Genomic DNA, 27,761 nt, shown 5'->3' with positions numbered 1-27,761 from the left:
TTTTAATCTTCTTGCCAAAATGTCTGCAAAAATTTTATAATCCACATTAAGCAATGATATGGGGCGGTAGTTCTTGAGCTGTGTCTTTTCAGTCTCTGTTTTCGGTATAAGTGTGATATACGCTTCCTTCCACGTCTCCGGTGCCCTTTTCCCTTCTAATATTTCATTACAGACTTCCTTTAAAGGTTGTATTAGCCATTCTTTCAAAGTTCTGTAGTATCTAGAAGTCAATCCATCTGGTCCTGGAGATTTACCTAATTGCATGCTCTGAATGGCACCTTCTACCTCCTGTTCAGTTATTTTACAATTCAACAATACTTTATTTTCTTGGGAAATCTTTTGTAATCCATTTACTTTCAAAAAGCGGTCTATATCAATTTCTTTCTGTGGCCCTTGTGTGTATAATTGTTTAAAGTATCTCTGGAAACAATTTTTAATCTCCACTGGGTTCTGTATATTCTTTCCTTCCACCTCCAAATTTGTGACGGTATTAAGTTTTTGTCTTTTTTTCATTTGCCAAGCCAACAATTTCCCACATTTATTAGCCGACTCAAATGTCTTTTGTTTCATCTGTTTAATTTTCCATTCTATTTCCTGATTCATCGTTTTCATATATTGTACTTGGTACAACTTTATTTCTCTCAAAATTTCTTGCGACTTTGGTTTTGCTCTCAATTTCTTCTCACTTTATTTTCTCCAAAATTTTATCTTTCTTCTCATTTTGAGTTCTCTTCTTTATAGCATTCTGTTGTATCAGAAACCCTCTCATTGCCAGATGCTGAAGGGCCAGATGCTGAAGCTCTTCGCTGCCAGGATTTACCAGTCCTCGTTGTTTTTTCTTGAAGCAAATCTATCTTTTCTTTCCCATCTGCCATAACACTCTTACTACAACCCAAGGTCAATCCCACGGTTATAGCTTGTTTTGAAGTGGAAAATTCCCCTGGCCCAGTTGTTGTAACAATTTCAAACTTCCTCTAGGGGGACACAGTAACAGTCAAGACTTGTTGCATTAAAAAATAACTCTTTTTAAAACCCCCATTTCACAAAGTAAGCAACAGTTTCAAATTCAGTTACTTTTCAGTCACTTTAAAATCAGGAGAAGCCAGCCAGGAACAATGTATCTCTCTTGCAGAATTAGCTGTCAAAAAGTACTCTATTCACAAAAAGTGCATTTCACAAAACGGCAGTCTTATTGTCCATTGGCAGCCCGTTCCCAGGTTTTAAGCGGTGGATTTTATTTCCTTCCCCCTCTTTTTGCAGGAAAATACAGTTCAATCCTTTCCCCCCTCCTCTCCTGCTGCCAAGGGGGGAAATCACTTGTTTTGATATTCGAATTATAGTCCTTTCCAATTGACTTTCAAAGTCTTTAGCTTACAGTCTCTTTGCTTTAGTCTATTTACAAGAAACGGAAGGCGGACTTCCTGTTTATACCTCCCCGCTTCGGTTCCGAATTAAGCCTTTTCTTTTCTTTATTTCCACTTTTATCCTACTCACAGGTAGTTGCTTTTTGTAGCCGAATTGTCACAGGAAAAAGTCAGCGCTCTCCGGTAACGGCTGTGCGGCTCCGCTCCACGGAAGAAGCAGTTGACTCTCAGCACCGCACCACTCGCCCCGCTTCGCTCCGGAGCCCTTAAATGGGTTCCTTTACAAATTAGGGGGGCGCGAAAGGTGCCCCCTGAGTCCCACACTCACAGGCTTCACCCGCCTGTGATTTTTGGAGGGTCCCCGCTTCGCCATAGCGGTGCAGACCCAATTCCCGCAGAGTCAGAGGGAATCCGCCATTACCGATGGCGCTAACCTGGAAGTCCAAGACCTTCCTTTTGTCTGCCCCGAATCTCCCAATATTCAGCTTCATAGAATTATAGACTAGTTGGAAGGGACCTCGAGGGTCATCCAGTCCAACCCCTAGCAATGCAGAAATCTCAACATGCGGTTCCCCATCCAATTTGAAACCAGACCAGACCCTGCTTAGCTTTGCAAGTGTGCTAGCGGCTTTAATGCTACACCATTTGGAGGGCTAGTGGACGAACCCCTAGGGTTCTCATATTATGTGGAAGGGAGAGAGAAATTGCAGAAAGTCCTGCCCCCTCTTTTTCAGCCAACGTTAAAACAAATTGAATCCACACAAAATCTGAGTGAAATGGTGGAATCCAAGGGATTCAAAGCACCAAACAAAGGTCAAATGTTGCTCTCTCTGTCTCTTTTTAATGTGGTTTTATTGTCTTGTGGCTCTGGGCTCCATCCAAGGAGGAAGGATGGGTTGTAAGAGCTGAAATAATCAGTCAATACATGCACCCTGCACCTGGTTAAACGGTGGGATCCACTTCGTCAAGAAGTAGCGGCGGTCACCAACTTGAATGGCTTTAAAGTGGGTGGGGGGTAAGAGAAATTAATGGCGGGTTAGGTTCCTGGCCATGACAGCTGTGTCCAAACTCCACTTCTGAATGCAGTCTGAATTCCACTTCCTTGGAAACACAAGATGGGAGAGTTTCTGTGCCGCTCAGGTCCTGCTTCCCATCATAGCTGTCAACGTTTCCCTTTTTTAAAGGGAAATTCCCTTATTCCGAATAGGATTCCTTGCAAGAAAAGGGAAAAGGGGCATCTGCTTGGCTAATGTGAGGCTGGGCTAGATGGGACTTTAGCCTGATCCCACCTTAGGTTGTTATAAGCAATCCTAGCGGCTCCCCCCCCCCCGCTTGCTCGGCTTGCCCACCCTCCTGCTCCCCGTCCTTCAAACCCACTTCCCCTTGCTCCTTGCCCAGACCCTTGTCCTCAGGAGGGAGGGGGGGTCACAGCTCCAGCGCTACAATGCACAGCCCCTAACAAGGGCGCCTGTTTTCTCTGCCAACTCCCCACAGTACGTTCAGAAGAAGAGTCCGATGTACAGCTACGTCAAGGAGGAGACGGTGTGGTGCATGGAGCGCTTAAACAACTACATCAACGAGAGGTTCAGGCACATAAAAGGGCTCCCTAAGGACTGGGTCTTCAATGGGTTCACTGTGAGTTTCCACACTTCCACCCCACAGCTGCTGCCACAGCATTTGTAGCCAGTTCTCCAGGATCAGGCTGTCATGCTGCTCCACTGTTTCTCTATTATTATTTATTGTATTTGTATGGGACGCGGGTGGCGCTGTGGGTTAAACCACAGAGCCTAGGACTTGCCAATCGAAAAGTCAGCGGTTCGAATCCCTGCGACGGGGTGAGCTCCCGTTGCTCGGTCCCTGCTCCTGCCAACCTAGCAGTTCGAAAGCATGCCAAAGTGCAAGTAGATAAATAGGTACCACTCCGGCGAGAAGGTAAACGGCATTTCCGTGCGCTGCTCTGGTTCGCCAGAAGCGGCTTAGTCATGCTGGCCACATGACCCGGAAGCTGTACGCCGGCTCCGTTGGCCAATAAAGCGAGATGAGCGCCGCAACCCCAGAGTCTTGTCACGACTGGACCTGGTGGTCAGGGGTCCCTTTACCTTTACCCATGGTTTCCCCCTCCCTCTTATTTAATCTCTGCAACAGCCCTGTGAGGTAGGTTGGGCTGAGAGGCAAGCCACTGGGTCATCCAATGAGCTTCCGGCCGAGTGGTGGATTTGAACCCTGGTCTCGCAGGTCCTGGTCTGATGCTCGAAACCATGGGTAGGCAAACTAAGGCCCAGGGCCCAAATCCGGCCCAGTCGCCTTCTAAATCTGGCCCGTGGACGGTCCGGGAATCAGCGTGTTTTTACATGAGTAGAATGTGCCCTTTTATTTAAAATGCATCTCTGGGTTATTTGTGGGGCCTGCCTGGTGTTTTTACATGAGTAGAATGTGTGCTTTTATTTAAAATGCATCTCTGGGTTATTTGTGGGGCATAGGAATTTGTTCATTTTTATTTTTTTTTTCAAAATATAGTCTGGGGACTAGGTCTGAGGGACAGTGGACCGGCCCCTCTCTGGAAAAGTTTGCTGACCCCTGCTCTAAACCATTATGCCCCCACTGGACCACATAAGCCAACTCCACCAGCTGACCGAATTGGAGAGCCTCGTGGAACTTGATTGGTACAGATGCCCATATGACCGTACCTGCCAATAGGCATCTTGGGGATGTTGAGAAAGTGCTCCTGGACACCAGCCACAAAATGGCTGCCATTGAGAGTTCAGTCTAACACAAAATGGCTGCTGTCGAGGCGTGGCATGACACAGAATGGGTGCCACCTCTGAAAGAGTAGGGAAAGGGGGTCGGTAAAGGGTGGGGCCGCTTTTGCTCATGGAGAGAAGCTTCTCGGCCTAGGACCCACGTACCTACGGGACCGCCTCTCCTGGTATGCCCTACGGAGGACCTTAAGGTCCACAAATGACAACACTTTGGAGGTCCCAGGTCGCAAGGTGGTTAGATTGGTCTCAACTAGGGCCAGGGCCTTTTCAGTACTGGCCCCGACTTGGTGGAACGCTCTGTCACAAGAGACTAGGGCCCTGCGGGACTTGACATCTTTCCGCAGGGCCTGCAAGACCCTGTTCCGCCTGGCCTTTGGTTTGGACTCAGTCTGACCCTTATGTTTTCCCTCCCCTTTTGGTTTTGATCTATAGGCTACTTTTAAAATGAGGCTGCATTTTAAATTGCATTTTAACCCGTATTTTAAATTGTTCTTTTTTTTAATGATTTTACTGTAATTTTACTGGTGTTAGCAGCCCTGAGCCCAGCTGTGGCCTGGGAGGGCAGGGTATAAATAAAATTTATTTATTTATTTATTTATTTATTTATTTATTTATTATCGGCCATGAACCTCACTGGGGATGACCTTGGGCCAGTCCCTGTCTCTCTCTGCCTAGCCTACTTCGCAGGGTCTTTGTGAGGATAAAACAGGGTGGGGGAAGACTATGTATGCCACCTTGAGTTCCTTCAGGGAAGAAGAAGTTGGGGTGTAAAAATAAATAAATATAAGCCATGAGTGGGCAAGCGTTCGCGACTTCCAATGGCTCTACTCTGAGTAGGGATGAGCGGGGGACCACCTGAGGACTGGACATAAGCAGATCCTCTAATCTGGATCTTTTGTGGCTTCCCCTGACTCGCAAGAGGTCTTGTGGGGCAGGGGGAATCTTTCCGGGATCATGCCGTCCTTCTGTGTCTTTCAGAAGAGAATGAAAGAGATCATGTTGCAGTGTTTCCTGGCGGTCAAGTCCAAGCTGGAGTGCAAGATGGGCTACTTTGATCTTATTGGCTGCGACTTCTTAATCGACGAAGACTTCAAGGTACAGTCATGGGGCCGCATCCTCGGCTGAGTGGGCCGCGAGAGGCACGAGTCTCCAGAGTCAGGGCTTGGGGAGGACAGCCAAGGGCATAGCTGTCAACCGTCCCTTATTTGGCGGGAAAGTCCCTTATCCCAGTGCTGTGTCCTGCTGCTGTCCCTTATTGATGATGTCCCTTAAATTTCCCGGGTTTCAAAGGAAGCAGCTCCTCTCCCTCCCTCCATGCCGGCCAGGGAGGAGGGAAGCTCCAGCTGTGTTGCTTGGCTGTGTTGCTCACCCAATAAGGAGTCTTAAGAATGACTGGGGGGGTGGAGCTTGCATGCCTTGTGCCGATCAAATCGGCCGTGTTGCCTGGGGACTCGCCTTTGCTCAGCGCTTCCCAGTGGAGAGGTGACGGTGGTTTTCCTTGCTGCATCCCCTTTGCTGGGTTGCTGCGCTGTGGGAACCACCGCTTGAGGAGGCTTCGTTTGGCTGCTGGCTGGGCTTTCTGCCTTTGGCTTGGAGGGGCTCAAAAGTCGAACATACCTGTGCTCTGAAAATCCCTTATTTTGGCTGCTGATCCCTTATTTTCGAGGCTGCTGGTCCCTTATTTTCAAATCTGTAAGTTGACAGCTATGGCTAAGGGACTCCTGATGGATAATGAACCCATAGATCTGGGAATGATGGCTGTATGGGGTGAGCCTCCAGGTCTCTCTGCCTAGCCACATCCCCTCACCAGCCTTGCTTCACACCTACCCTGAGAGTTTTTGCCTGGCTGGAATGTGTCCTTGAACTCAGATCATGCCTCTTTCTTTCCTGGATAGAGGATTTAGAGGGGTGTGTAGAAACCAGCCCACTGTACAGAGGTAGAATTTGCACTCGTCGCTTTGCACACTTTGTCCCTCTGGACCCGCCCGCTGCTGGCTTCCGGATGTTATATGGCGTGGGTATACTAGAAGTCATGGACATTCAGTGAAGCTGAATGTTGGAAGATTCTGGACGTACATAGTGCATAGTTGGACTACGGAACTCCCTGCCACAGGAGGCAGTGGTGGCCACCAACTTGGATGGCTTTGAAAGAGGATTGGACAAATTCATGGAGCAAAGGCTACAGTGGTACCTCAGGTTAAGTACTTAATTCGTTCTGGAGGTCCGTTCTTAACCTGAAACTGTTCTTAACCTGAAGCACCACTTTAGCTAATGGGGCCTCCTGCTGCCGCTGTGCCGCCAGAACACGATTTCTGTTCTCATCCTGAAGCAAAGTTCTTAACCCGAGGTACTATTTCTGTAACCTGAAGCGTATGTAACCTGAGGTACCACTGTATTTCTGAAATCCAGGTAGCTCTATAGGATAATAATAATAATAATAATAATAATAATAATAATAATAGGTTGTCGTCAGTGAACTTTTGTTATAATTGACCCACTGAAATTAAGGACCATGACACACTTTGATTTCAGTGGGTCTACTCAGAGTAAATGTTCGTTGACTACAACTCGTTGATGATTGATCATAATAAGGGATTTTATCCCATTTTCATCCACTCAAAGTAGACTGGTGGAAACTAATGGATACGACTAACTTTGGTCCATTCATTTCAATGGGCATACTCTGAGTAGGGCTTGTTGCACACAACCCAATGATTATTAATAGAACGTGCGTGTTATGGTTGGGTGCGTGTTATAGAGCGAAAAATACGGTATATACCATGTACTGCCCAAACGTTTTCTAAGCAGTTTACGAAACACATACACAAAAAACATTTGCACTGCATTGTTTAAAATAAGGAATAATTTTAAATATATATATCGTAGGCAAAACCCACAGCAAAACTATCCTGCTTAAATATTAAACTATAAATGGCCATGATGAAAATGTGCAATAGAACATCCCCGTTAAAACAACACAGCAAGTAAAACTGGATATTCAGTCCATGAGGTCAAAGGACATCATAATCTTCATTATCTTCAGCACCCAGTTAAATAAATTATAGCCACTTATGATTAATTCAAACTACATATGCATAAAAACAATTCTATATGAGTCAAATGTTTTGTGGATATTTTTCACACTTCCAAGAAAGCCACCGCTCTCCTGAATCCACCGCTGCCCTGCTCATTTTTTCCACTGCTTGCAGAAATATATGGCTGGCACTTTCCCCTTAAACTCTTAGCTTCCTTGAACTTGTTTATATAGCCTCTGTTGCAACAGGAAAGATTTTTTGGGGGGAGGTGGGTACAAGAGAAAATAGAAATGACTTTAGTGCCCCCTAGTGGCAGTCATAAAACATTTTGACTGGTCAAATTGGAAAACGGAAACAAATTGTGGGGAAACAGAACACAGAATCATTAAACTGTGGAGTTGGAAAGGACCCTGAGGATCAGCTATTCCAACCCCCTGCCATGCAGGAATATGCAGCTGGCCTGAACCTGCAACCTTGGCATTATCATCACCATGTTCTAACCAAGTGAGCTATCAAGAATCAACAAAGCAGAGATCACACACATGCCTTTGTAGCACATCACTTTCCTCAAAGAATCCCAGAAATGTTAGATTGTTAAGGGTGCTGGGAATTATACCTCAATGAGGGTTAAACTACAGTTTCCAAGATTTGTAGGGAGCCATGTGCTTTCTTAAAAAAAACAGCCCTGTGTTGTCGCACAATAATTCTCTTGCAGAGTCTTAGATCCAGGATTCAAAAGATATTTATTACAGTTTTTAAGGTATAACAAAAAAGATGAAAAATAAAAAGAAACATGCAAAATAAAAACAGTTAAAAACACATTAATTTTCATAACATATCTTCCTTACGCTTATTTCCCCAGACCTCCTCGTACCTCCCTTTTTTGTATTCCAGTTTAGTTTGTTAGTTCAGCAAATCCTTACCATTAAACTTTTACCCATTTGTAAACCTTTTTTTTTCCATATCTCTTAAAGCATTACAGCTGGAAACCACTTATTTTCTATCCAACATCCTTCTAACATTCATTAATTTTACAATATTTCTGTAAATAGTCTTTAAATTTCTTCCAATCTTCTTCCACCAACTCTTCTCCCTGGTCTCGGATTCTGCCAGTCATTTCCGCCAATTCCATGTAGTCAATCACCTTCATCTGCCATTCTTCCAGAGTGGGTAAATCTTGTGTCTTCCAATATTTTGCAATGAGTATTCTTGCTGCTGTTGTAGCATACATGAAAAAAGTTCTATCCTTCTTTGGCACCAATTGGCCAACAATGCCAATTCAAAGATTCAAAGGCAGATTCAAAGGCAGGATCCAGTGGATCATGAGGCTTTAAACTAGACACACACCTAGACCCTGATTTGCAGCCTGGATTTCAGGGCCAGAGCTGGAGATCCGGCAACTCAGCCTGTATGCAAAGAAACAAATCTGTTCCCCCCCTTTTTTCCTTTTAAATCAGGTCTGGCTCCTGGAGATGAACGCCAACCCTGCCTTGCACACCAACTGCAGCGCCTTGAAAAGCATCATTCCCACGGTGGTGAACGAGACTCTGGGTAAGCAAAGCTGAGCAGCCATGAGGGAAATGGAGGGGTTCAGGAGCACAGAAACAAGCCGACTCCGCCATGAACAGAGTTGATCAGGTGTCCAGGACTCCCATGGGTTCTATAGGTGTGTAGGGGACCTGGTGCCAGGAATAGGCGCTGTCAGGCAATTGCCCAAGCTTCCAGGAAGCCTTCGACTGCTGATCAGCCCATCCACAGTACCAGCTCCAGCCACCTGGACCTGGCACACTTTGTCAAGCTCTCCTTTGCCCAGCGTTGGTGCCCAGGTGGCTGTAGACTGGCTCCTAGGGAGGAGAGGGTGGCACTGTGGTCTAAACCACTGAGCCTCTTGGGCTTGCCAATAATAATAATAATAATAATAATAATAATAATAATAATAATAATAATAATTTATTTATACCCTGCCCATCTGGGCGGCTTCCAACAAAATATTAAAATACACTAATGCACCAAACATTAAAAGCTTCCCTAAACAGGGCTGCCTTCAGATGTCTTCCAAAAGTCTGGTAGTTATTGTTCTCTTTGACATCTGGTGGGAGGGCGTTCCACAGGGCGGGTGCCACTACCGAGAAGGCCCTCTGCCTGGTTCCCTGTAACTTGGCTTCTCGCACTGAGGGAATTGCCAGAAGGCCCTTGGCACTGGATCTCAGTGTCTGGGTAGAATGATGGGGGTGGAGACGCTCCTTCAGATAGACTGGACAGAAGTTCGACAGTTCAAATCCCCACGACGGGGTGAGCTCCCGTTGCTCTGCCCCAGCTCCTGCCAACCCAGCAGTTCAAAAACACACCAGTGCAAGTAGATAAATAGGTACCGCTGCGGTGGGAAGGTAAACAGCGTTTCCATGCACTCTGGCTTCCGTCACGGTGTCCCGTCTGCAGACAAACGCCGGCTCCCTTGGCCTGAAAGCGAGATGAGCACCACAGCCCCATAGTCGCCTCTGACCAGACTTAACTGTCCAGTGGTCCTTTACCTTTTTTTACCTAGACTGGCTCCTGTCCAGAGCCCCCAGAAGGGAAAGGAGGGGAGCCTGGAAGTTGTTCTTCATTGGGGAGCTTCTGGGTTCAGACTGAGCAGACTCAGATCTCCCTAACAAAGGAGATCAAAAACATTGCATTGCACAGTTCCTGAGAAGGGATGGGTGGGTCTCTCCAATTCAGTTTCTCTTAGTTCCTCAGGGTTGTATCCAGTTAAGTTCCCACACTGAGTAGGCACATGAAAATTAACGGGCCTCATGTTCATAAACTTCAGTAGGATCCACAGTTGATTACAACCCTCCACTTCCCACTCTGCAGTTCAGTTCTCCACATTTATACATCAGTTTGTGGTTATTGTGGAGTCCTTGTGGAATTTCATCAGCATTTTGGGGTGCATTCCTCATAAAGCACACATTTTTGTCTGTTGTTATATACACATTTTTGCAAAGTGACTCTCCTTAGCATACTGAATCTTTGTACGCCATTTTCACTGCTACATGATGCCCTACCTAGAATATACAGCCATACCTTGGTTCTCAAACGCCTTGTGACTCAAACATTTTGGCTCCCGAATGCTGCAAACCTAGAAGTGAGTGTTCCAGTTTGCAAATGTTTTTCAGAAGCCGAACACCCAATGCGGCTTCCACAGCTTTCGATTGAGTGCAGGAAGCTCCTGCAACCAATCTGAAGCCGTGCCTTGGTTTCCAAACATTTCGGAAGCCAAACAGACTTCTGGAATGGATTAAGTTCAAGAACCAAGGTTCGACTGTACATTTTTGCATGCACATTTACTCAGTTGAACAGCTGCATAGCAAAGTTCAGAGAATTTGTTTGTTTGTTTGTTTGTTTGTTTGTTTGTTTGTTTGTTTATTATACCCAGCCCATCTGGCTGGGTTTCCCCAGCCACTCTGGGCAGCTTCCAGCAGAATATTAAAATACAATTATTCACCCAGTATTAAAAGCTTCCCTAAACAGAGCTGCCTTCAGATGTCTTCTAAAAGTCCGATAGTTGTTTATTGCTTTGACATCTGATGGGAGGGCATTCCACAGGGCGGGTGCCACTCCTGAGAAGGCCCTCTGCCTGGTTCCCTGCAACTTCTCTTCTTGCAGTGAGGGAACTGCCAGAAGGCCCTTGGCGCTGAATCTCAGTGTCCAATTTCTGAAAGATAGCTAGCTTTGGGCTTTGCGTTTCAGAAACAAGAACCAGGTAATTTGCCCTTAAAGGTGGAAACTGCATTGGGTCTCACCCCACACCACCCCTATTCTTGACTCTCTGTCTCTCTCTCTGTGGGCCTTTACCAGATCTGGCCATCGAGATTTTCACCAAGAGCCAGAAGATCCAGAACATCTTGCCCTTGGAGTCGCTCTGCCACTTTGCCCTGCTGTACAGTGGGGTGGGCACAGACAGCAACCAGGCGCAGCCCACCAAGAGCAGGACATCCCTCCGCTCTCTCAGGAGCCACCGCTCCCTCACTGAGAACAGCAGCTTCTGCAACAGCACCTACAACATGAGCCCTGGGCGCCCGGCGGAGAAGCAGCCGGTCAAATCTCCGGAGAAGCCAGCCAAGGGCGAGGCGCCAGCCAAGGGCGAGGCGCCAGCCCACTCGGAAGGGGTCACCATCGTGCCCAGCAGGGGGGTCCCCAGGAACACTTTGCCCATGCCCCAGATCCAGATCTCCATCGTGCCCAACCTCGCCTGCTGCCCATCCGTCAAAACCATCCTCCGGGGCAACCAAGTCTGCAGCAGCGGCAGCCAGTATATCATCAAGCATGTCCCCCCGGTCTCGGACAGGCACCCGGAGGCCGAGGGCGACGACGAGAGGGCCAGAGCCGCTGGCCTTGCTGTTGCCGGGGCGCCCTCCAAGGACCGGTCCTACGCGGCTTGGTTCCAGCAAACGTTTGGGTCCAAGTTCCTGGCGGCCAGCGGCAATGGGGCAGGCAGCCCCTTGACCAGCTCGCAGATGGTCTCCCTCCATCTCCAGTCCAGCCTCCTGCCCAATCTCCCGGCCTCCCAGGAACAAGCCAAGCCGCTGCGCCAGCTCATGAATTACTCCAAGATGCCCGGGGAGAGTGGCAAGGCCTTGGCAGCGGGCCAGAGCTGTGGCGAATCCCTCCCTGGAGAGAAGAAGCTCTCTCACCGGGGCTCCTAAAAGCAAGATCGCTTGTGTATTTCCAAAGCCGCCCTTCTTTTTCCTATAAAGGACCACGAGGAAAAAAACCCCAAAGCAACCCCGGTCCTTGACTTCTTTCAGCAGTTCTAAAAATGGAGTCTGTGGCATCCCTTATAGGATGTCAAAAATGATTGGTGTTGGGTTTTTTGTTTTTCTTACACAAATCCTTCTCGATATGTTTTAAGGGAGAAGAAAAGGCTAATAACGAGTAAACCCGACACAAATTCGGAGCGGAGTCCCTAAGACGGTTGCAGCCAAGCTGGTGCCAAATATGTTGCTTTGCTTTCCTTGGACCGCATCAGCAAGGTGGGAGGGAGGATCTTGTTGTCTGGGCAGCCCAGGACCAAACTGCCCAGGCTTGCACCCTAGGGGGGGTCACTTCGGTGCTGCTAATGCAGAGGTTTGACTTCACCTCTGGAGGTGCACTCCATTGTCTCTCGAGACAACAACAAGAAAAGAAAACCTGGTGTAAAAAAACATGCATCTGCCCGTAGTCAAGACCCAGATTAATTCTGGGATTTTGCTTGACTCCTGTGCCTTCCCTTTGAGACTGATATTCAGGGGTGGGGCGGTCAGTAGCATGATGGAAACTGACATCCTTGCCCTCTTTCCTTCCCTGTGTGATGTGGGACATGCAATAACGCCCTGCTTGTTCATTCGTTGAGCAGAGCACAGAATTGCACAAGCATCGAATTGTAGAGATGGAAGGGACCTTGAGAGTCATCTAGTCCAACTCCCTGCAATGCTGGAATCTTTTGCACAACGTGGGGCTCAAACCCACAACCCTGAGATTAAGAGTCTCATGCTCTATACCAACTGAACTAGCAAATAAATAATATGGTTGCATGCCACCCCAATCTCTGAACAATGCCAGATTCCAGGGCTACAAGGTACCAAGGTCTGTGTTTCCTTTCGGACAACGAGGCACAGCAGGGACTCTGGTGTCTTTATGATACATTGTTTATTGACACATGCGGTATATACAACCTTGAGCCTAGGATGGGTGGAAAGCTTTGCATTCCAGGAGGGTCCTGCCTCTCCCATGGCAGCCAGCGTTGGATTCAGACTGCCAGCCCACGTTGTGCTTGCAAACTGCTTCCTAAGACGCCAATATTTTCCCTCTTGCTTACATCAGCCCCCAGCAATTCTGAAACTGCCCCCTCCCAACTCTGCATTGTCTTATGCTAACTACCCAGAGTGATTGGCTACCAACCTAGACAGCTTGAAAGAGAATGATACAAAATTCATGGAGAAGGGTATCAGACGGTTATGCTCTGCCTCCAGATGTAGAGTACAGTGTAGAACTTTTTCTTTGCATGCAGGAATTCCCAAATCCCAGCTCCAGCAGCATAGCATGGGGGGGGCAGAGGGGTAGTGGCCTGGGGCACAAAATTCTGAGAGGGGCACAACCAGGCACCCCCACAACAGGCTCTCCTATTGAGGGCATGTGGCTGAGCTCCCAACACCTTCCAGAGCCACAGGGAGGCAAGTTACGTTTCGGGCCTGGGGTGGTGCCACCTTCTCCACATGGCCCTTAAAAGGGATGCCCATATGCCAAGCCAGGAGGCAGCAGAGCCGCCAAGCTGAGAAGGTGCACAGCCAACTACCACCAGCAGCGGCAGCCATGTGTCTTGGAGACTCAGCACACACACACAACACCCCTGGTGCATGCTTCCACCCAGCTGCCCAGTCCACCCAATTGCCCTGCCCTGGCCCCAGCAACCCACGCTATGCCACTGCCCTAGCAACTGCAAGCAAAAGGGAATCATGCTTCCACCCAGCTGCCCAGTCCACCCAATTGCCCCGCCCCGGGCACCAGCAACCACGCTATGCCACTGCCCTGGCAACTACAGGCAAAAGGGAATCATGCTTCCACCCAGCTGCCCAGTCCACCCAATTGCCCTGCTCCGGGCACCAGCAACCCACGCTATGCCACTGCCCTGGCAACTGCAGGCAAAAGGGAATCAGGTCACTGTTGATGGGAGGGTCCCTTCTCTGTCTTACACTCTGGAGAGCTGCTGCCAGTCAATACATCCTCTACACTGACTGTCAGCGCCTCTCCAGGCCTTCAGGCAGGGATGTCTCCCAATTCTTCCTGAAGATGCTTATGATTGAACCCAGGACCTTCTGCATGCAAAGCTGGTGCTCTGCCACCGTACTACGTCCCTACACATAAGGCGTAGGCAGTTGCCTTATACAAGTTAGATCGCTGGCATGTCTAATTCAACATTGTGTAAGCTGATGGGTAGAGGCTCTCCAGTGTTTCAGGCAGGGGACATTCCCAGCCCTACTTGGAAATGCCAGGGATCGAACCTGGGACCTTCTTCACGCAGAGTAGATGCCCCACCACTGAGCTGCGGCCAGTGACGCACACTGCCTGGCCAGCTGCCCCTACTGGGCCTCTGGGTAAGCCAGCAGTCCAGCTTGTGACCTCTCACCATGAAATCCTCTCTTTAACAAAACGCCAATAGAAACGTATGATCTTTACTCAGGTTGTGCCCAAACTGTTAACTCCACATTTCATAGGAACGCAGGAAGCTGCTTATCCCAAGCCATACCAGTATTGTCTGCACTGACTGGTAGCAGCTTTCCGGGGTTTCGGACAGGGTCATTCCCGTCCCTGCCTGGAGATGCTGGGGATTGAACCAGAGGCCTTTTGCATGCATGCACCGGACTGTAGCCTCTTCTTCCTCACCCTGTTGCTTTTCTCCCCCCTTGTGGAAATGCCAGCCCCATGTTTGCGAGATTAATGTAGCTTCAGAATCTCAACTGGATTAAAAGAGTGTGCAAGCGCAAATCACACCCCCAGCTTCCAGCCGGCTAACAAAACCATCCTTTCTTCAGATTGGTCCTGAAATTCAAGTGGGGAAAACACCTGAAGCCGTGAGTCACGGCGAACGGTTGAAAACATTTGAAAGAGACACGCGCTCCGTTGCAGGGCGTTTCAGAGAAAGGGAAAGTGTCCATGAGGTCACCCGCTATCACAGTCACGAATTTCCACAGTCTCTTTACTAGCAGCGGAAAGAAAGAAACGAGTGAAGCTGAAGCTTTATTGTTTTAACGGAGAAGTGTCAGTTTCACAAAGGAAGCGCAGCTCAAAGCTCTGGGGTTGCCCCCCCCCTTCCTTTTCTAAAAATTAAAAAAAAAGAAAAGGGGTTTCTCGTTAAGAGATGGGGGCGGCACCGCTGCTTTTGCATGAAAGCAAACTTTCTTCCCTTGCGTCAGAATCGCACCCTTTGAAACAGTGGAAGAAGCAGCGGAGTAAAAGAAGAAGAAAAAACGCCTTCAGGTTTCCCAAAGCAGGTTTCTCGAAACAAGGAAAGCTCACGGCAACGGCCTCCAGAACAGAGCCTGAACAGAGGGACGTCATTATGGGGGTGGTGAGATAAGCAGAAAAGCCTCCGGGCAGCCTGAAGTTGGAGATACACATTTTGCCAGAGGGTGGGAAGCAGCTCAGGGGAATCCTGTTAAGACTGCCATTTTGCAGGTTCTAAATTGAGTCTTGCTTACCAAACAGGGAGAGGCTCTTAGAGCAGGTGTCTCCAAGACAGGGCCCCCCAAATGATTTAGACTACACCTTGCATCACCCAATGGTCAGGGACAATGGGAGACGTTGCCCACAACATCAGGAGGGTGCCAACCAAGGGAAGGCTGTCCTAGGCATGAAGGGTACGTCATTCTATCTGAGTACCGCAAATCATATGCCTGTGCCCAGGCTATGTCTTGCCACCCCCACCAATATACATAGACAGGGTTGCTAACTGGCTGTTTGATTGCTGATCTGACCAGTGAAATGGCATTCTGGGCTGAGCTAATCCTGCTCAGAGTAGACCCCTTGAAGTTAATGGGCAAGGCTGGCTCAGGTCCATTCAGTTCAGTTGGCCTGCTCCCAGTGAAAGGTAGTTGGAGACGACCCTCCTCTCTCAGAGAACCAGAAATGGAAGTCTGGGAAGTCAGATTCTGCAAGGCTCCGCCCACAACCCTCCCAATCACATTCTGGCTCCAGCTCCAATGTACGCCAGATTCCGCCCTGCCCTCTGGCCCCGCCTTCCCTGGCTCCATATCCATGGAGTACTCATAGGACCAGTGTTTTTGTAAAAAAAAATTGGACGTCAGCTGCCCTACCCATGAGGATGTCTCCTGCATTCTCCATCTTCCAAACCCTGCCTAGGAAAGCGAGGTGGGTGGCTTGTTCCAGCAGTTGCAACTGGGGATGGGTGAATAGGGAAAGCAGGGTTGAAATTTCCATCTCCAGGAGATCTTTCCTCGTAACCTGATTTCCCTAGCCAGCAAGGAAAGCTCTCATAGTCATAGGATGTAGAGCAGGTGATCTGACCTAGAGACAGCTAGTAGCAGTGAAGGAGCCAACCTAGAAGGAAAGCGCCCAAAGCCCCATCATGCCACAACAAAGATAATAGCTGCCATTCATATAGTTCAGCCGCCTAGATATTGCGGGGCAAGTTTTGCACGTGCTTGTGGATCCGCCCCAAGTTCTTTCAGTGGGCCAAAGAGATCTGTGAGGCCTTCCATTTGTCCATGTTCTCCCCATGCTCTTCCTCTGGGAACTGGCAACTGCAGGTGTCTTCATGATGAGATCCTAGGAAGTTTGAAGGGTGGACGGATTCAGGCTCTGCAGGACAAAGGTACCAATGGTAAGACAAGGAGGAGGGATGTCTGAGGACCACATTCCTTCCTGGGAAATGTGGCATGCCCCAGAGGTGGGCGGGGCTAAAGGCCAAAGTGGGTGGAGCAATGAATGTAAATTTTACCGTCGTGCGGTAGGTGGAGTACCCTCCAACCAGGCAAGCAAGGGTTAATGGGCACAAAAAATGAGGACATGCAATAATTAAACCTGTGGTGAAGGGAGAAGGAGGTGCTGGGTTCAATCCTGCTGGGTGCTGATTTGATAGCACATTCCCTGCAAGGAAGCCCAGCCAAACCAGACCCTGCAGAGACTGCCTGCATCTTCTGTTTCTCCCCTGCCTCATAACCAGCCATCTTCTGTCAGGGCCAGATCGCTCGGGGAGGGACAACCCAACCTGAGTTGACTGGGGCTGTCTCTCCGCTCAATGCAGGGTGATTTGGCGCTGGATCCGGGCTTGTGTCAGATCCAGAGCACAACCCTACTGGAGGTTGGCATACTCCAGGTGTCATGGATGCAGTTGGATGCAGAGGAATGGTGGTGGTGGGGAACCAGCTGGGGACCCACTAAGGGAAGAAGGCTCAGAGACCGGGGACTGGTGGTGGGATGACGGTGAGTGGTCAGAGGGAGAAGATTGGGAGAAGGAGGAGGTGTTGGAAGAGGTAACAGGGTTTAGTGAGCTAGGAGAGTCGGTGGCAGAGAGTAGTCCAGAATCGAAGGCAGAAGCTGAAACAGGAAGAGGGGGAAGATAGGCCAAGAGGCAGAGATGAGTCAGGCTGGTGAAGAACTGCAGGTGTCTCCCCCTTCTGCTGTGACAAGCTCCCCTCCCCACTTGTCTCCCAGAACCAGAAGAGGGCTGAAATGGGTGGAGGAGGAGCAGGCTGCATGCAGGCGCAGTCTCTGATTACTTGGGGAAAAGGCCTAGAAAGGAGGGGACTTAGCTGTGGGGAGGTGGGGGCTTTCAGTCACAGCAACTGATTCATGGGGTAAGACCTCCCAGGGACAAGCTGCTGTGCTCATTAGGCCTGACACTCAGCCAAGTCTGTGAGGATCGTCTTTTTGCTAATAAAGGAATTAGAGCCAACTTTGAGCACTGTGATTTACTGCCGGCTCGCCCTTTGACACTAGGCTTTTGACTGATACCGCCATGGCTAGGTTAGGAGGGAACTCTGGGTAGGGTCAAAAAGCTACACTGACCTTCCACCAGGGGCAGTTTCTTCTTCTGTGTCCATACGCAGATGATTAAAAAGAACGTCAGCAGGATGAGAAGAGAGAGGCCTGTTGCTGTCACAATGGTCAAGATAGTTGTCACGGTGGAATCTAAAGAATTAACGGGCATAGATTTATAAGAGCGTTATCATAAAACACCCGGGGAGCATTCAAACATAAAACCCCATTCAAATAAATAAATAAAAACACATTAAAGTGACTGGCTGCTAAATAATAATCATCATCATCATCATCTGCTGCATATACCTGTCGACGGAACTTTGGCTGAGCTCCAACTCCCTAGATGGGCTTCAAGGGCGCCATCTAGGCTGCAATACCAGCCACCTGAGCATTCTGTCAGCTGACCTCCCATGGGCCAATCCCAGCACGCCAGGCCCTATATAAGCTCAGAACCCGACGGCTTGTTCCTCAGTCCTAGCGTGAGGACAGTGCAGAACGCCCTTCTCTCTGCAGCAGGCTTTAAAAACAAGCACTAGATTTTCGAAACAAGGAAGCTGAAGAAAACACTCCTCCGTATAATTCATTCTCACATATTTAATCCATTTTGTCTGATTTAATTGGAGTTTAATTGGGTTGAGAGTTTAATTTATAGAATTTGGAATTACTTTAATCTTACATAGCATTTTAAGAGGGTAATTTATCTGTAATTAATCTGTGTTCATAATTTATATTTTCTAACCCTCCATTTCATTGATCTTTTCATTGGTTTTTTCTCATATTAATCTATATCATTACTTTCTTTCTTGAGTATCTATAGATTTAAATCTTCTTATAAAAGATGAGAAAAATTATTTGTTTAAAGGTATCCTCCCGCCTTTTTTCTTTTTAAAAGTTAGGTATTATTTTATATACTCTTCTTTACTCAGTTATTAATGGGCTCATAATATTGTAACAGATGAAGTAATGATATCTGTTTCTAGGACATTCTTTATTTAACAATATCTTTCTTCTCCCCCTTCGTTTTCAGGTTTTTTTGATCAGATAGGCACTAACATAAAGCAGTGATGACAGCCTTTACCAAAGGTGTCATGGGCTTTGAAGACGCTCGAACTCAGGACGCAAGGGAGAAACGTGCTAAGAGGAAGGCACGCTTGGCAAATCCACACTGTGATCAACTCCCGCCCAGAAACCAATGTCCCCACCGTGGAAGGACATGTGGATCCAGAATTGGCCTCCACAGTCATTGTTAAAACCGTGTTTATGGAAGACAATCTTACTCGGCTACGAGTGATCGCCAAAGAAGAAGAAGACCTGTTATACATTGTGATATTGAAGCGTATTTATGAACTTAAATATATAAAACAAAACAAACACCGAAATGTGTCTTTAATATTTGCTGCCTCCTGCAAGAGAACTCTCTTGCTAGCCGTGACCATCATTCCTGCGCCCCAAGAACACCCATCTCTGTGTCTCCTCGTGGACATCTTTGCTCCTGTCCCCAGAATAACGTCCGGGTCACCCTCCCATTTTCACCCCCTGCATGGGCCGTGTCAAAAACGTGTGTCTCCAAGTGTGAGAGATTTGGCAACAGCCGTAATTGGAATCCAGTCCCACTGAGTCCATGTTCTCCCTGTGTGTTGTATTCAGTGCAAGCTGTACTCAGAGTAGACCCACTGAAGCGAACAGGCACCACAGACAGATTCATTCATTTCAACAGGTCTGCTTTGAGTAGAACTGTGTTGGAGACAACTCTGCGATTCCCAGGTGTAGGTCTTTTAGGCCCATTTTGGATGCAGAAAACAGAACCGTACCAGTTTGCATAACTACGGTGACGGGTCTCGTGTCGCCACATTCCACGTTATGAGTTGTGTTCCCTGGTCGTCGAACTGGAAGCCCCAAAGTCTTGCAGCTACAAAGGAAGGAAAGAATGATGGTTGGAACATGGGTCATGCGCTCAAGGTGTGCCACAGCTTAGTGGTTGAGCATTGGTTTTGCTTGTGTCTCCAGGCTTGTAGAGTCTCCTCTCTGAATCCCTGGAGAGCTGCTGCCAGTCAGTGTAGACAACACTGAGTTAGATGGACCAATGGTCTCTCTCGGTATGTTCCTATAATAAAATTAAAAGGTAAAGGGACCCCTGACCATTAGGTCCAGTCGTGACTGACTCTGGGGTTGCAGCGCTCATCTCGCTTTATCAGCCGAGGTAGGCAGTGTACAGCTTCCGGGTCATGTGGCCAGCATGACTAAGCCGCTTCTGGCGAACCAGAGCAGCTCTCACGGAAACGCCATTTACCTTCCCGCCAGAGCGGTACCTGTTTATCTACTTGCACTTTGATGTGCTTTCGAACTGCTAGGTTGACAGGAGCAGGGACCGAGCAACGGGAGCTCACCCCGTCGCGGGGATTTGAACCGCCGACCTTCTGATCTGCAAGTCCTAAGCTCTGTGGTTTAACCCACAGTGCCACCTACGTCCCTTTCTAGAATAAAATAGCATTATTATTATTATTATTATGCTGCAAAGCAGAGAATGACTTACTTTGCCCAAGGTCTGCAACAGCTGCCTTTGGCATCAGAGAAAGTTCCATTAGGGCATGGGCTGCAGAAATATCTGAAGTCAATAGTGCCTGGAAGAAGGAAGAGGGGAGGGGGTTACTTACTGCTGAGAGGCTTCTAGCTGTGCTTTTACTCTTTCTAACAAAGCAACATTTTCTCTATTTCTGCTTAGTAAATCTGTGTACAATCACTCCAAAGCAGTTTTCAATAAGTGGCGAACTATAAAATTGAGTGAGGCGGTATAACAATTTGGAACTTTAAAAGAAGCCGATACAGTACTCGGTTCCAAAAAACCCCCAAGTAGATCATATTTATTATTATGTATAAAATTTGTATACCGCCTTATACACATAGATCGCAGGGCGGTTCACAACATAAGATTACATTATAAAACCACCCACAAAATACATAATGAAAAATAAAAACAAAGACAACCCAATAATTCCCCCCCAACAATATATTTTATAGGGCATTAGATGTTAATCACGCCTATTGTTGAGGCTCAGAACCTGACAGACCCCACTAGGCTCTGCCCTCAGATCCACCACGCCCTGCCAGGCTCCGCCCTCTGTCCTGCTACATCCTGCCAGGCTCCGCCCCCTACTCTATCGCATTCTGACAGGCTCCAAGCCCTGATCCACCACATTCTGCCAGACCAGACCCCTCAACCTTGCTAGGTTTTACCTCTTGTCTGTCTTGTCTTCCATACGCTGTTAGACTACAACTCCCATCATCCCTGACCCTTGGCTCTGCTGGCTGGGGATGATGGGACTTGTAGTCTCACAACACCTGGAGGACCCAAGGTGGAAGGCCTGTGACTTAGATGTAGAAGGGATTGACTCAAGGGTTACCTGAACATCTCAGTTCCTGCCCTTCTGGACACGTTGGCAGTGCCCGGCATTGATGGCATAGCTTGTCCTTACAGCACTTCCCACCACCACATTTGCCACAGGATTTCGGAGGGACTCCTGGTCATGAAGAAAGCACAGGTCAAGGCAGGTGAGCAAGGAAAGAGGACTATAAATACATATTTCTTTACAGCTGCCCCTTTGAGTCTATGATGGGCACCGTGGTTTAGCCCAGGCCCTGGGAGAAAAATACAGCGCTCCATTGAAATCAGTTAACCTAATTTATTTTATTTATTACAGTTATATCCTTCCTTTTTCTCCAAGGAGCTCAAGTAGGAGTACATTGTTCCCCTCTCCTCATGTAATCCTCATAACTCTGTGAACTAGGTGAGGCTGAGAGCTTCTGGCTGTCTCAAGGCCGTGTGGTGAGCTCCATGGCTGAGTGGGGATTTGAACCCTAGTCTCCCAGGTCCTATTCCGACATGCTAACCAGTATGCTGCATTGGCTTTCCAGTGTGTTCTTTAACTTCAATGGCTCTACACTGAGTCCTCCAGCAACAGCAGCTTTGAGGAGATTATGAATCCACACCCTTGCCCATGCCGTGTGGGTTGGTGGGCACCAGTGCTTGCCTCCCTTCTGAACTCTGCAGGGACATTTCTCTTGACAGCCTTTGATCACTGGTTCATAGACTCCTTGGGAGATCAAAAGAACCCCAAACAAAGACCAGCAGAGCCGGAAACTCCATTGCCTAAGCCAACAACTACAGGAAAAAGGCACTGGTTGCTTAACTGGCCTGAAGGGGCACTCAGGGGGTGGGGATACCAGTTAATGACTACCTAGCCTTACTATAAACCCTCAGCTGGTTGCTTGAGGACTTTGCTGAGAAAACTTAGGTGACATGTCTCACCTTATGGGGTGCTATCCATGGTCCTGAAACCTTGCCAAACTACTGGCCACTTCTTGTTTCGGCCATCATTCTTAGTGGAAGACATCCCTGTGGATCATGATACACCCATCCCTTGGAATGGGACATTACTGGGAGAACGGGAAAGATGCTGACTACCAAACCAATTGGAGCAGTATGGAAATTGAAATGTGTCTGCCACCTGAAAACAGCCCCAAATCCCTCCCTCTTTTCATGAAATTATTATGGTCTAACCCAGCACTAAGCTGCCACTTAGGCTTGCAAAAATTATACCAGAAAGATATGGATGTCTCGTACACCCCAGGTAGTGTGGTTGCTGACCTTGAGCCAGACATCCTGAAGAGTGAAGTCAAATGGGCCTTAGAAAGCACTGCAAATAACAAGGCCAGTGGAAGTGATGGTATTCCAGCTGAACTATTTAAAATTTTAAAAGATGATGCTGTTAAGGTGCTACACTCAATATGCCAGCAAATTTGGAAAACTCAGCAGTGGCCAGAAGATTGGAGAAGATCAGTCTACATCCCAGTCCCAAAGAAGGGCAGTGCCAAAGAATGCTCCAACTACCGCACAATTGCACTCATTTCACACGCTAGCAAGGTTATGCTTAAAATTCTACAAGGAAGGCTTAAGCAGTATGTGGATCGAGAACTCCCAGAAGTGCAAGCTGGATTTAGAAGAGGCAGAGGAACCAGAGACCAAATTGCAAACATGCGCTGGATTATGGAGAAAGCTAGAGAGTTCCAGAAAGACATCTACTTCTGCTTCATTGACTATGCAAAAGCCTTTGACTGTGTCGACCACAGCAAACTATGGCAAGTTCTTAAAGAAATGGGAGTGCCTGATCACCTCATCTGTCTCCTGAGAAATCTCTATGTGGGACAAGAAGCTACAGTTAGAACTGGATATGGAACAACTGATTGGTTCAAAATTGGGAAAGGAGTACGACAAGGCTGTATTTTGTCTCCCTGCTTATCTAATTTATATGCAGAATACATCATGCGAAAGGCTGGGCTGGATGAATCCCAAGCTGGAATTAAGATTGCCGGAAGAAATATCAACAACCTCAGATATGCAGATGACACAACCTTGATGGCAGAAAGTGAGGAGGAATTAAAGAACCTTTTAATGAGGGTGAAAGAGGAGAGCGCAAAATATGGTCTGAAGCTCAACATCAAAAAAACGAAGATCATGGCCACTGGTCCCATCACCTCCTGGCAAATAGAAGGGGAAGAAATGGAGGCAGTGAGAGATTTTACATTCTTGGGCTCCATGATCACTGCAGATGGTGACAGCAGCCACGAAATTAAAAGACGCCTGCTTCTTGGGAGAAGGGCAATGACAGGCCTAGACAGCATCTTGAGAAGTAGAGACGTCAGCTTGTCAACAAAGGTCCGTATAGTTAAAGCCATGGTTTTCCCAGTAGTGATGTATGGAAGTGAGAGCTGGACCATAAAGAAGGCTGATCGCCGAAGAATTGATGCTTTTGAATTATGGTGCTGGAGGAGACTCTTGAGAGTCCCATGGACTGCAAGAAGATCAAATGCATCCATTCTTAAGGAAATCAGCCCTGAGTGCTCACTGGAAGGACAGATCGTGAAGCTGAGGCTCCAGTACTTTGGCCACCTCATGAGAAGAGAAGACTCCCTGGAGAAGACACTGATGCTGGGAAAGATGGAGGGCACAAGGAGAAGGGGGTGACAGAGGACGAGATGGTTAGATAGTGTTTTCGAGGTTACCAGCATGAGTTTGACCAAACTGCGGGAAGTAGTGGAGGACAGAGGTGCCTGGCGTGCTCTGGTCCATGGGGTCACGAAGAGTCGGACACGACTAAACGACTAAACAACAACAAAGGCTTGCAAATGGACACCTAGTCTGGGGGTTTATGGCAAACAAGAACTGCGCCAGATGTACCCCTTTTGTCCAGCAGAAAGTTAGGCATGTTGGTAGTGTATAATTCTTATTTTCAGCTGATACAGTTTCAATGTTTTGGTCAATGGGAAATGTTTAAACCACCACTTGGCTCAATAATGAAATGATAGATAATATTAGTTGTTTTAAATTGTTCTAATATTGTTTTTAATGCTGTAACCCACCCTGGGACCTTAAGGTGAAGAATTCGTAATAAATTGATCACCGTCACGATAAATAAGACCTGGAAAGATAGAAAAGAAGGCGGCAGCAGGATTGGGTGGCAGACAGATTGGCTGTTTAGGTAGAATAGATTGGATAGCTAGATTGATATACACGGCAAGCAAGATTAAATTGTATAGAGATGGATAGAAAATGCACACCGTTCAATAAACAAAAGGATAGAAGGGATTGATAAGAAGACAGGTTGGAATGTTGTAAGTAAATAGAATAGATTTAATGGATTGACAATAATATATAGAAATGGTAGATAGGATAGTTGGGTAAAAAAATTGAAACTAGCACACAGGTCAATAAACAAAAGGATATAAAAGACTGATAAGTTCTGTAAAGATGGGAAAAAAAGAGAGAGGATACAATAGGAACAGATCGGATAGACAGATAGGCATGGGATTGTAAAATTATGGAATTATAGGTAGAAACTAGCACGTGGGTCAATAGACAAAATATAGATAAGATTGGTAAGTTGCAAATATAGAAAATAAAGGATAGCGTAGGAAGATAGGTAAAATGACAGATAATGCATTTGACAGAATAGAAAGGGAGATGAAATAGATTGAACAGATAGATTGACATTTATGGTGAAGAGGATAGTTAAGTTATGCAAAGACAGAAAAACAGGTTATATAAAATAGGTAGGCAGAGTAGAATAGGTAAGATGGATAGGATAGCTAGACATTATATCAGCTATAGCAAAGTGTAGTTCTTAGGAAGTTCTCAGTATTACAAATAAAATTATCTCAGTGAACTTTGGTTTAACCACTGAACGGCTTGGCCTGTCTTATGTAAGAAGTCTTTCTGTTGCTCGATATGCAATAGTTCTCTTGAACCCTGAGGTGAGACTTTGGAAATGGGGAGACACATTCTGAACACAATGGTATCTTTCCTCCTAACCATTAGGCTCATTTTCAGGGTATCAAGGAAAGAACACCCTAGCTGAAGCCTCTGGCAACGTCCTAAGCTTCACGTTGAAAATTAGTGGTGATCCCCTGCAGTTGTTTTTAAAAAGATACAGGAAAAATGAGGGGTGGGAATAATTTTCACAAGTAATCTGCTGGTTTCCTAAGCTTAAGAATGTCAATTTGACATTTAAGGGCTGTAGCTCAGCAGGAGTGCAACTGCTTTGCATGCAGACGGTCCCAGGTTTGATCCCTCGCAACTCCAGGTAGGGTTGGGAGATACGACCTGTCTGAAGCTCTGGATAATACCTGCTAGTCAGAATCAGTGATGCTAAGCTGCATGGATCAGTATAAGGCAACTTCCTATGTTCCTATATCTTAAAGGAAGGGCTGAGCTCAGTGGTCGAACTTTGAATGCAGAAAGTCCCCAGTTCAGTTCCTGACATCCCCAAGGAGGGTTGGGAAAGACCCCGTCTGAAACCCTGGAAAGCTGCTGCCAGTCAGTGTAGACAATACTGAGCTAGATGGATCAACAGCATGACTTGGTTTAAACACTTTACTATGTTCCCATGAAAGGCTGAGTCAATAATTTGGGGACTACCTGGGAAAAGATCATACATTTCTACTGGGAAAGACCTCCTGCCTGGTACCCCAAAGAGCTGCTGCCACCTAGTGTTGGCAGCACTGAGCTGAATGGACCGTTGTCCTATGTTCCTACGCTGCAGTGGGACATCTGAAGTGAGGCCTCTGAGAACGCTAGGCTTTTACTTCTGATAATAGCTAGCCTCAGAATCTTCAAATTCAACAGGGCCTTGGAGCATATGCAGAGTGCCATCTCAGTCAGAGATTCTTTAGCATTGCAGGGGGTTGGACTAGATGACGCTTCCCGTTCTAGGTAAAGGTAAAGGTACCCCAGACCATTAGGTCCAGTCATGACCGACTCTGGGGTTGTGCGCTCATCTGACTCTATAGGGCGAGGGAGCTGGCGTTTGTCCACAGACATGTGGCCAGCATGACAAAGCCGCTTCTAGCGAACCAGAGCAGCACACGGAAACGCCGTTTACCTTCCCGCTGGAGCGGTACCTACTTGCACTTTTACGTGCTTTTGAACTGCTAGGTTGGCAGGAGCAGGGACTGAGCAACGGGAGCTCACCCCGTTGCGGGGATTCGAACTGCCAACCTTCCGATCGGCAAGTCCTAGGCTCTGTGGCTTAACCCACAGCGCCACCTGCGTCCCATGGTTCTATGAACTCCCCTGGACTACAATAAAAGAGCTATCAACCCAGGCAGTCCAAAACCTCAAACCCTAAGGAATATGAAAACTCTGTTCCAAACTTACCGGCAAGAGTTGACGAGCAACAAGGTCTCCCTTCCTGTTGACCATCCATGGTGGATTGTGCTAGTTCCACACACAGCCAGAGCATCGCCAAGCAAAGCCAGCGGCCGTCTAATCTGGGGTGAGACTTGGCTTCCATTTCCTTCAGTCACCTCTTCACTTCCTCTGCTGGGAATGGAGGCTCACAGTTCTCCCACAACTAACCCTCTGGTGCACTGGCTGGGAACGCTGTGCCTGTTAAGGTCTCTCACCTCTGTCTCCCTCTCTCTTCTTTCGACACATTTTTGTAGCAAAGAGCAGCCCACGTGTTTTCTGTGGAACGAAAGCCATGTCATTTCCTGTCTGGTGTGTCCATATGGCCCTCTCTTATGATCACAGCTCTTAACAGGAAGCACTGAGGCGAGAGACATGAAGGGGAATCTGAGCCCAGCAAGAAGTGCGCGCTCTCTCTCTCTCTCTCTCTCTCTCTCTCTCTCTCTCTCAATCTCTCAATCTCTCCTGGCAATGAGTCCTTCACAAAGCTCATAGCTAAACTGCAGCACTCTCGCACACAGGAGATAAGAGACAGCCACCCAATTTGAATGGCTTTAAAGCAGGATTAGACGTGGAGAAGACTATTAAATGGGACTAGTGATTCAAGATGCTTCTGAACGCCAATTGCTAGAAATCACGTGGGGAGAGATGCTGTTGAGCTCAGGCCCTGAAGAAGTGTCTCCACCCCCATCGTTCAGTCCGGACACTGAGATCCAGCGCCGAGGTCCTTCTGGCGGTTCCCTCAATGCGAGAAGTGAGGTTACAGGGAACCAGACAGAGGGCCTTCTCAGTAGTGGTGCCCACCCTGTGGAACACCCTCCAGTGGCGTAGCGTGGGGGGTGCAGGGGGGGGCCGGCCGCACCGGGCGCAACATCTGGGGTTAGGGCAAATCCATGGGTTAGGGGGCGCAAATCCACGGGTTAGGGGGCGCGAATTACTTGCCTTGCCCCAGGTGCTGACAACCCACGCTACGCCACTGACACCCTCCCATCAGATGTGAAGGAAATAAGCAGCTATCCTATCTTTAAAAGACATCTGAAGGCAGCCCTGTTTAGGGAAGTTTTTAATATTTAATGCTATGTTGTTTTTAACACTTGATTGGAAGCCGCCCAGAGTGGCTGGGGAAACTCAGTCAGATGGGCGGGGTATTAATAATAATAATAATAATAATAATAATAATAATAATAATAATAATAATAATAATTCAGAAGCATCCAGTTGGCTGCTGTGAGGTTGCTGGACGAGATGAGCCTTTTGGCCTGATCCTGATTCAGAACTCTCCTTACGTTCAAAGAGCAGCAGGCATCATTCGAGCGATATAGAAAAAGGCAGCTGTAGCCTAATA

General features: G+C 47.6%; 2 protein-coding genes across 11 annotated transcripts in view; one reads left to right on the top strand and one right to left on the bottom strand.

Moving 5' to 3' along the window:
* The window catches only part of TTLL10 (tubulin tyrosine ligase like 10), a 212,774-nt gene extending 197,994 nt beyond the window's left edge, over positions 1–14,780 (top strand). For all 10 annotated transcript variants that reach the window (XM_028740802.2, XM_028740803.2, XM_028740808.2 and 7 more), the window contains 4 exons: positions 2,859–2,999; positions 5,102–5,218; positions 8,616–8,709; positions 10,996–14,780. In XM_028740802.2, coding sequence (XP_028596635.2) covers positions 2,859–2,999; positions 5,102–5,218; positions 8,616–8,709; positions 10,996–11,843 — 1,200 coding nt within the window. In that variant the 3' untranslated portion in view covers positions 11,844–14,780. The remainder of the gene's footprint in view (positions 1–2,858; positions 3,000–5,101; positions 5,219–8,615; positions 8,710–10,995) is intronic.
* Positions 14,781–14,900: 120 nt separating this feature from the next.
* TNFRSF18 (TNF receptor superfamily member 18) lies at positions 14,901–26,721 on the bottom strand. Its single transcript, XM_028740823.2, has 6 exons — positions 26,387–26,721; positions 21,078–21,194; positions 20,210–20,297; positions 19,488–19,585; positions 17,704–17,826; positions 14,901–16,494 (listed from the first exon to the last, which is right to left on the bottom strand). The coding sequence occupies exons 1-6, from the start codon at positions 26,520–26,522 to the stop codon at positions 16,361–16,363; spliced, it is 696 nt and encodes a 231-aa protein (XP_028596656.2). The 5' UTR covers positions 26,523–26,721; the 3' UTR covers positions 14,901–16,360.
* Positions 26,722–27,761: the final 1,040 nt, after the last annotated feature.

This window comes from Podarcis muralis, chromosome 7 (assembly GCF_964188315.1).
Source record: "Podarcis muralis chromosome 7, rPodMur119.hap1.1, whole genome shotgun sequence".
Classification (NCBI taxonomy): domain Eukaryota; kingdom Metazoa; phylum Chordata; class Lepidosauria; order Squamata; family Lacertidae; genus Podarcis; species Podarcis muralis.
This window is presented reverse-complemented; position numbering and strand designations above follow the sequence as displayed.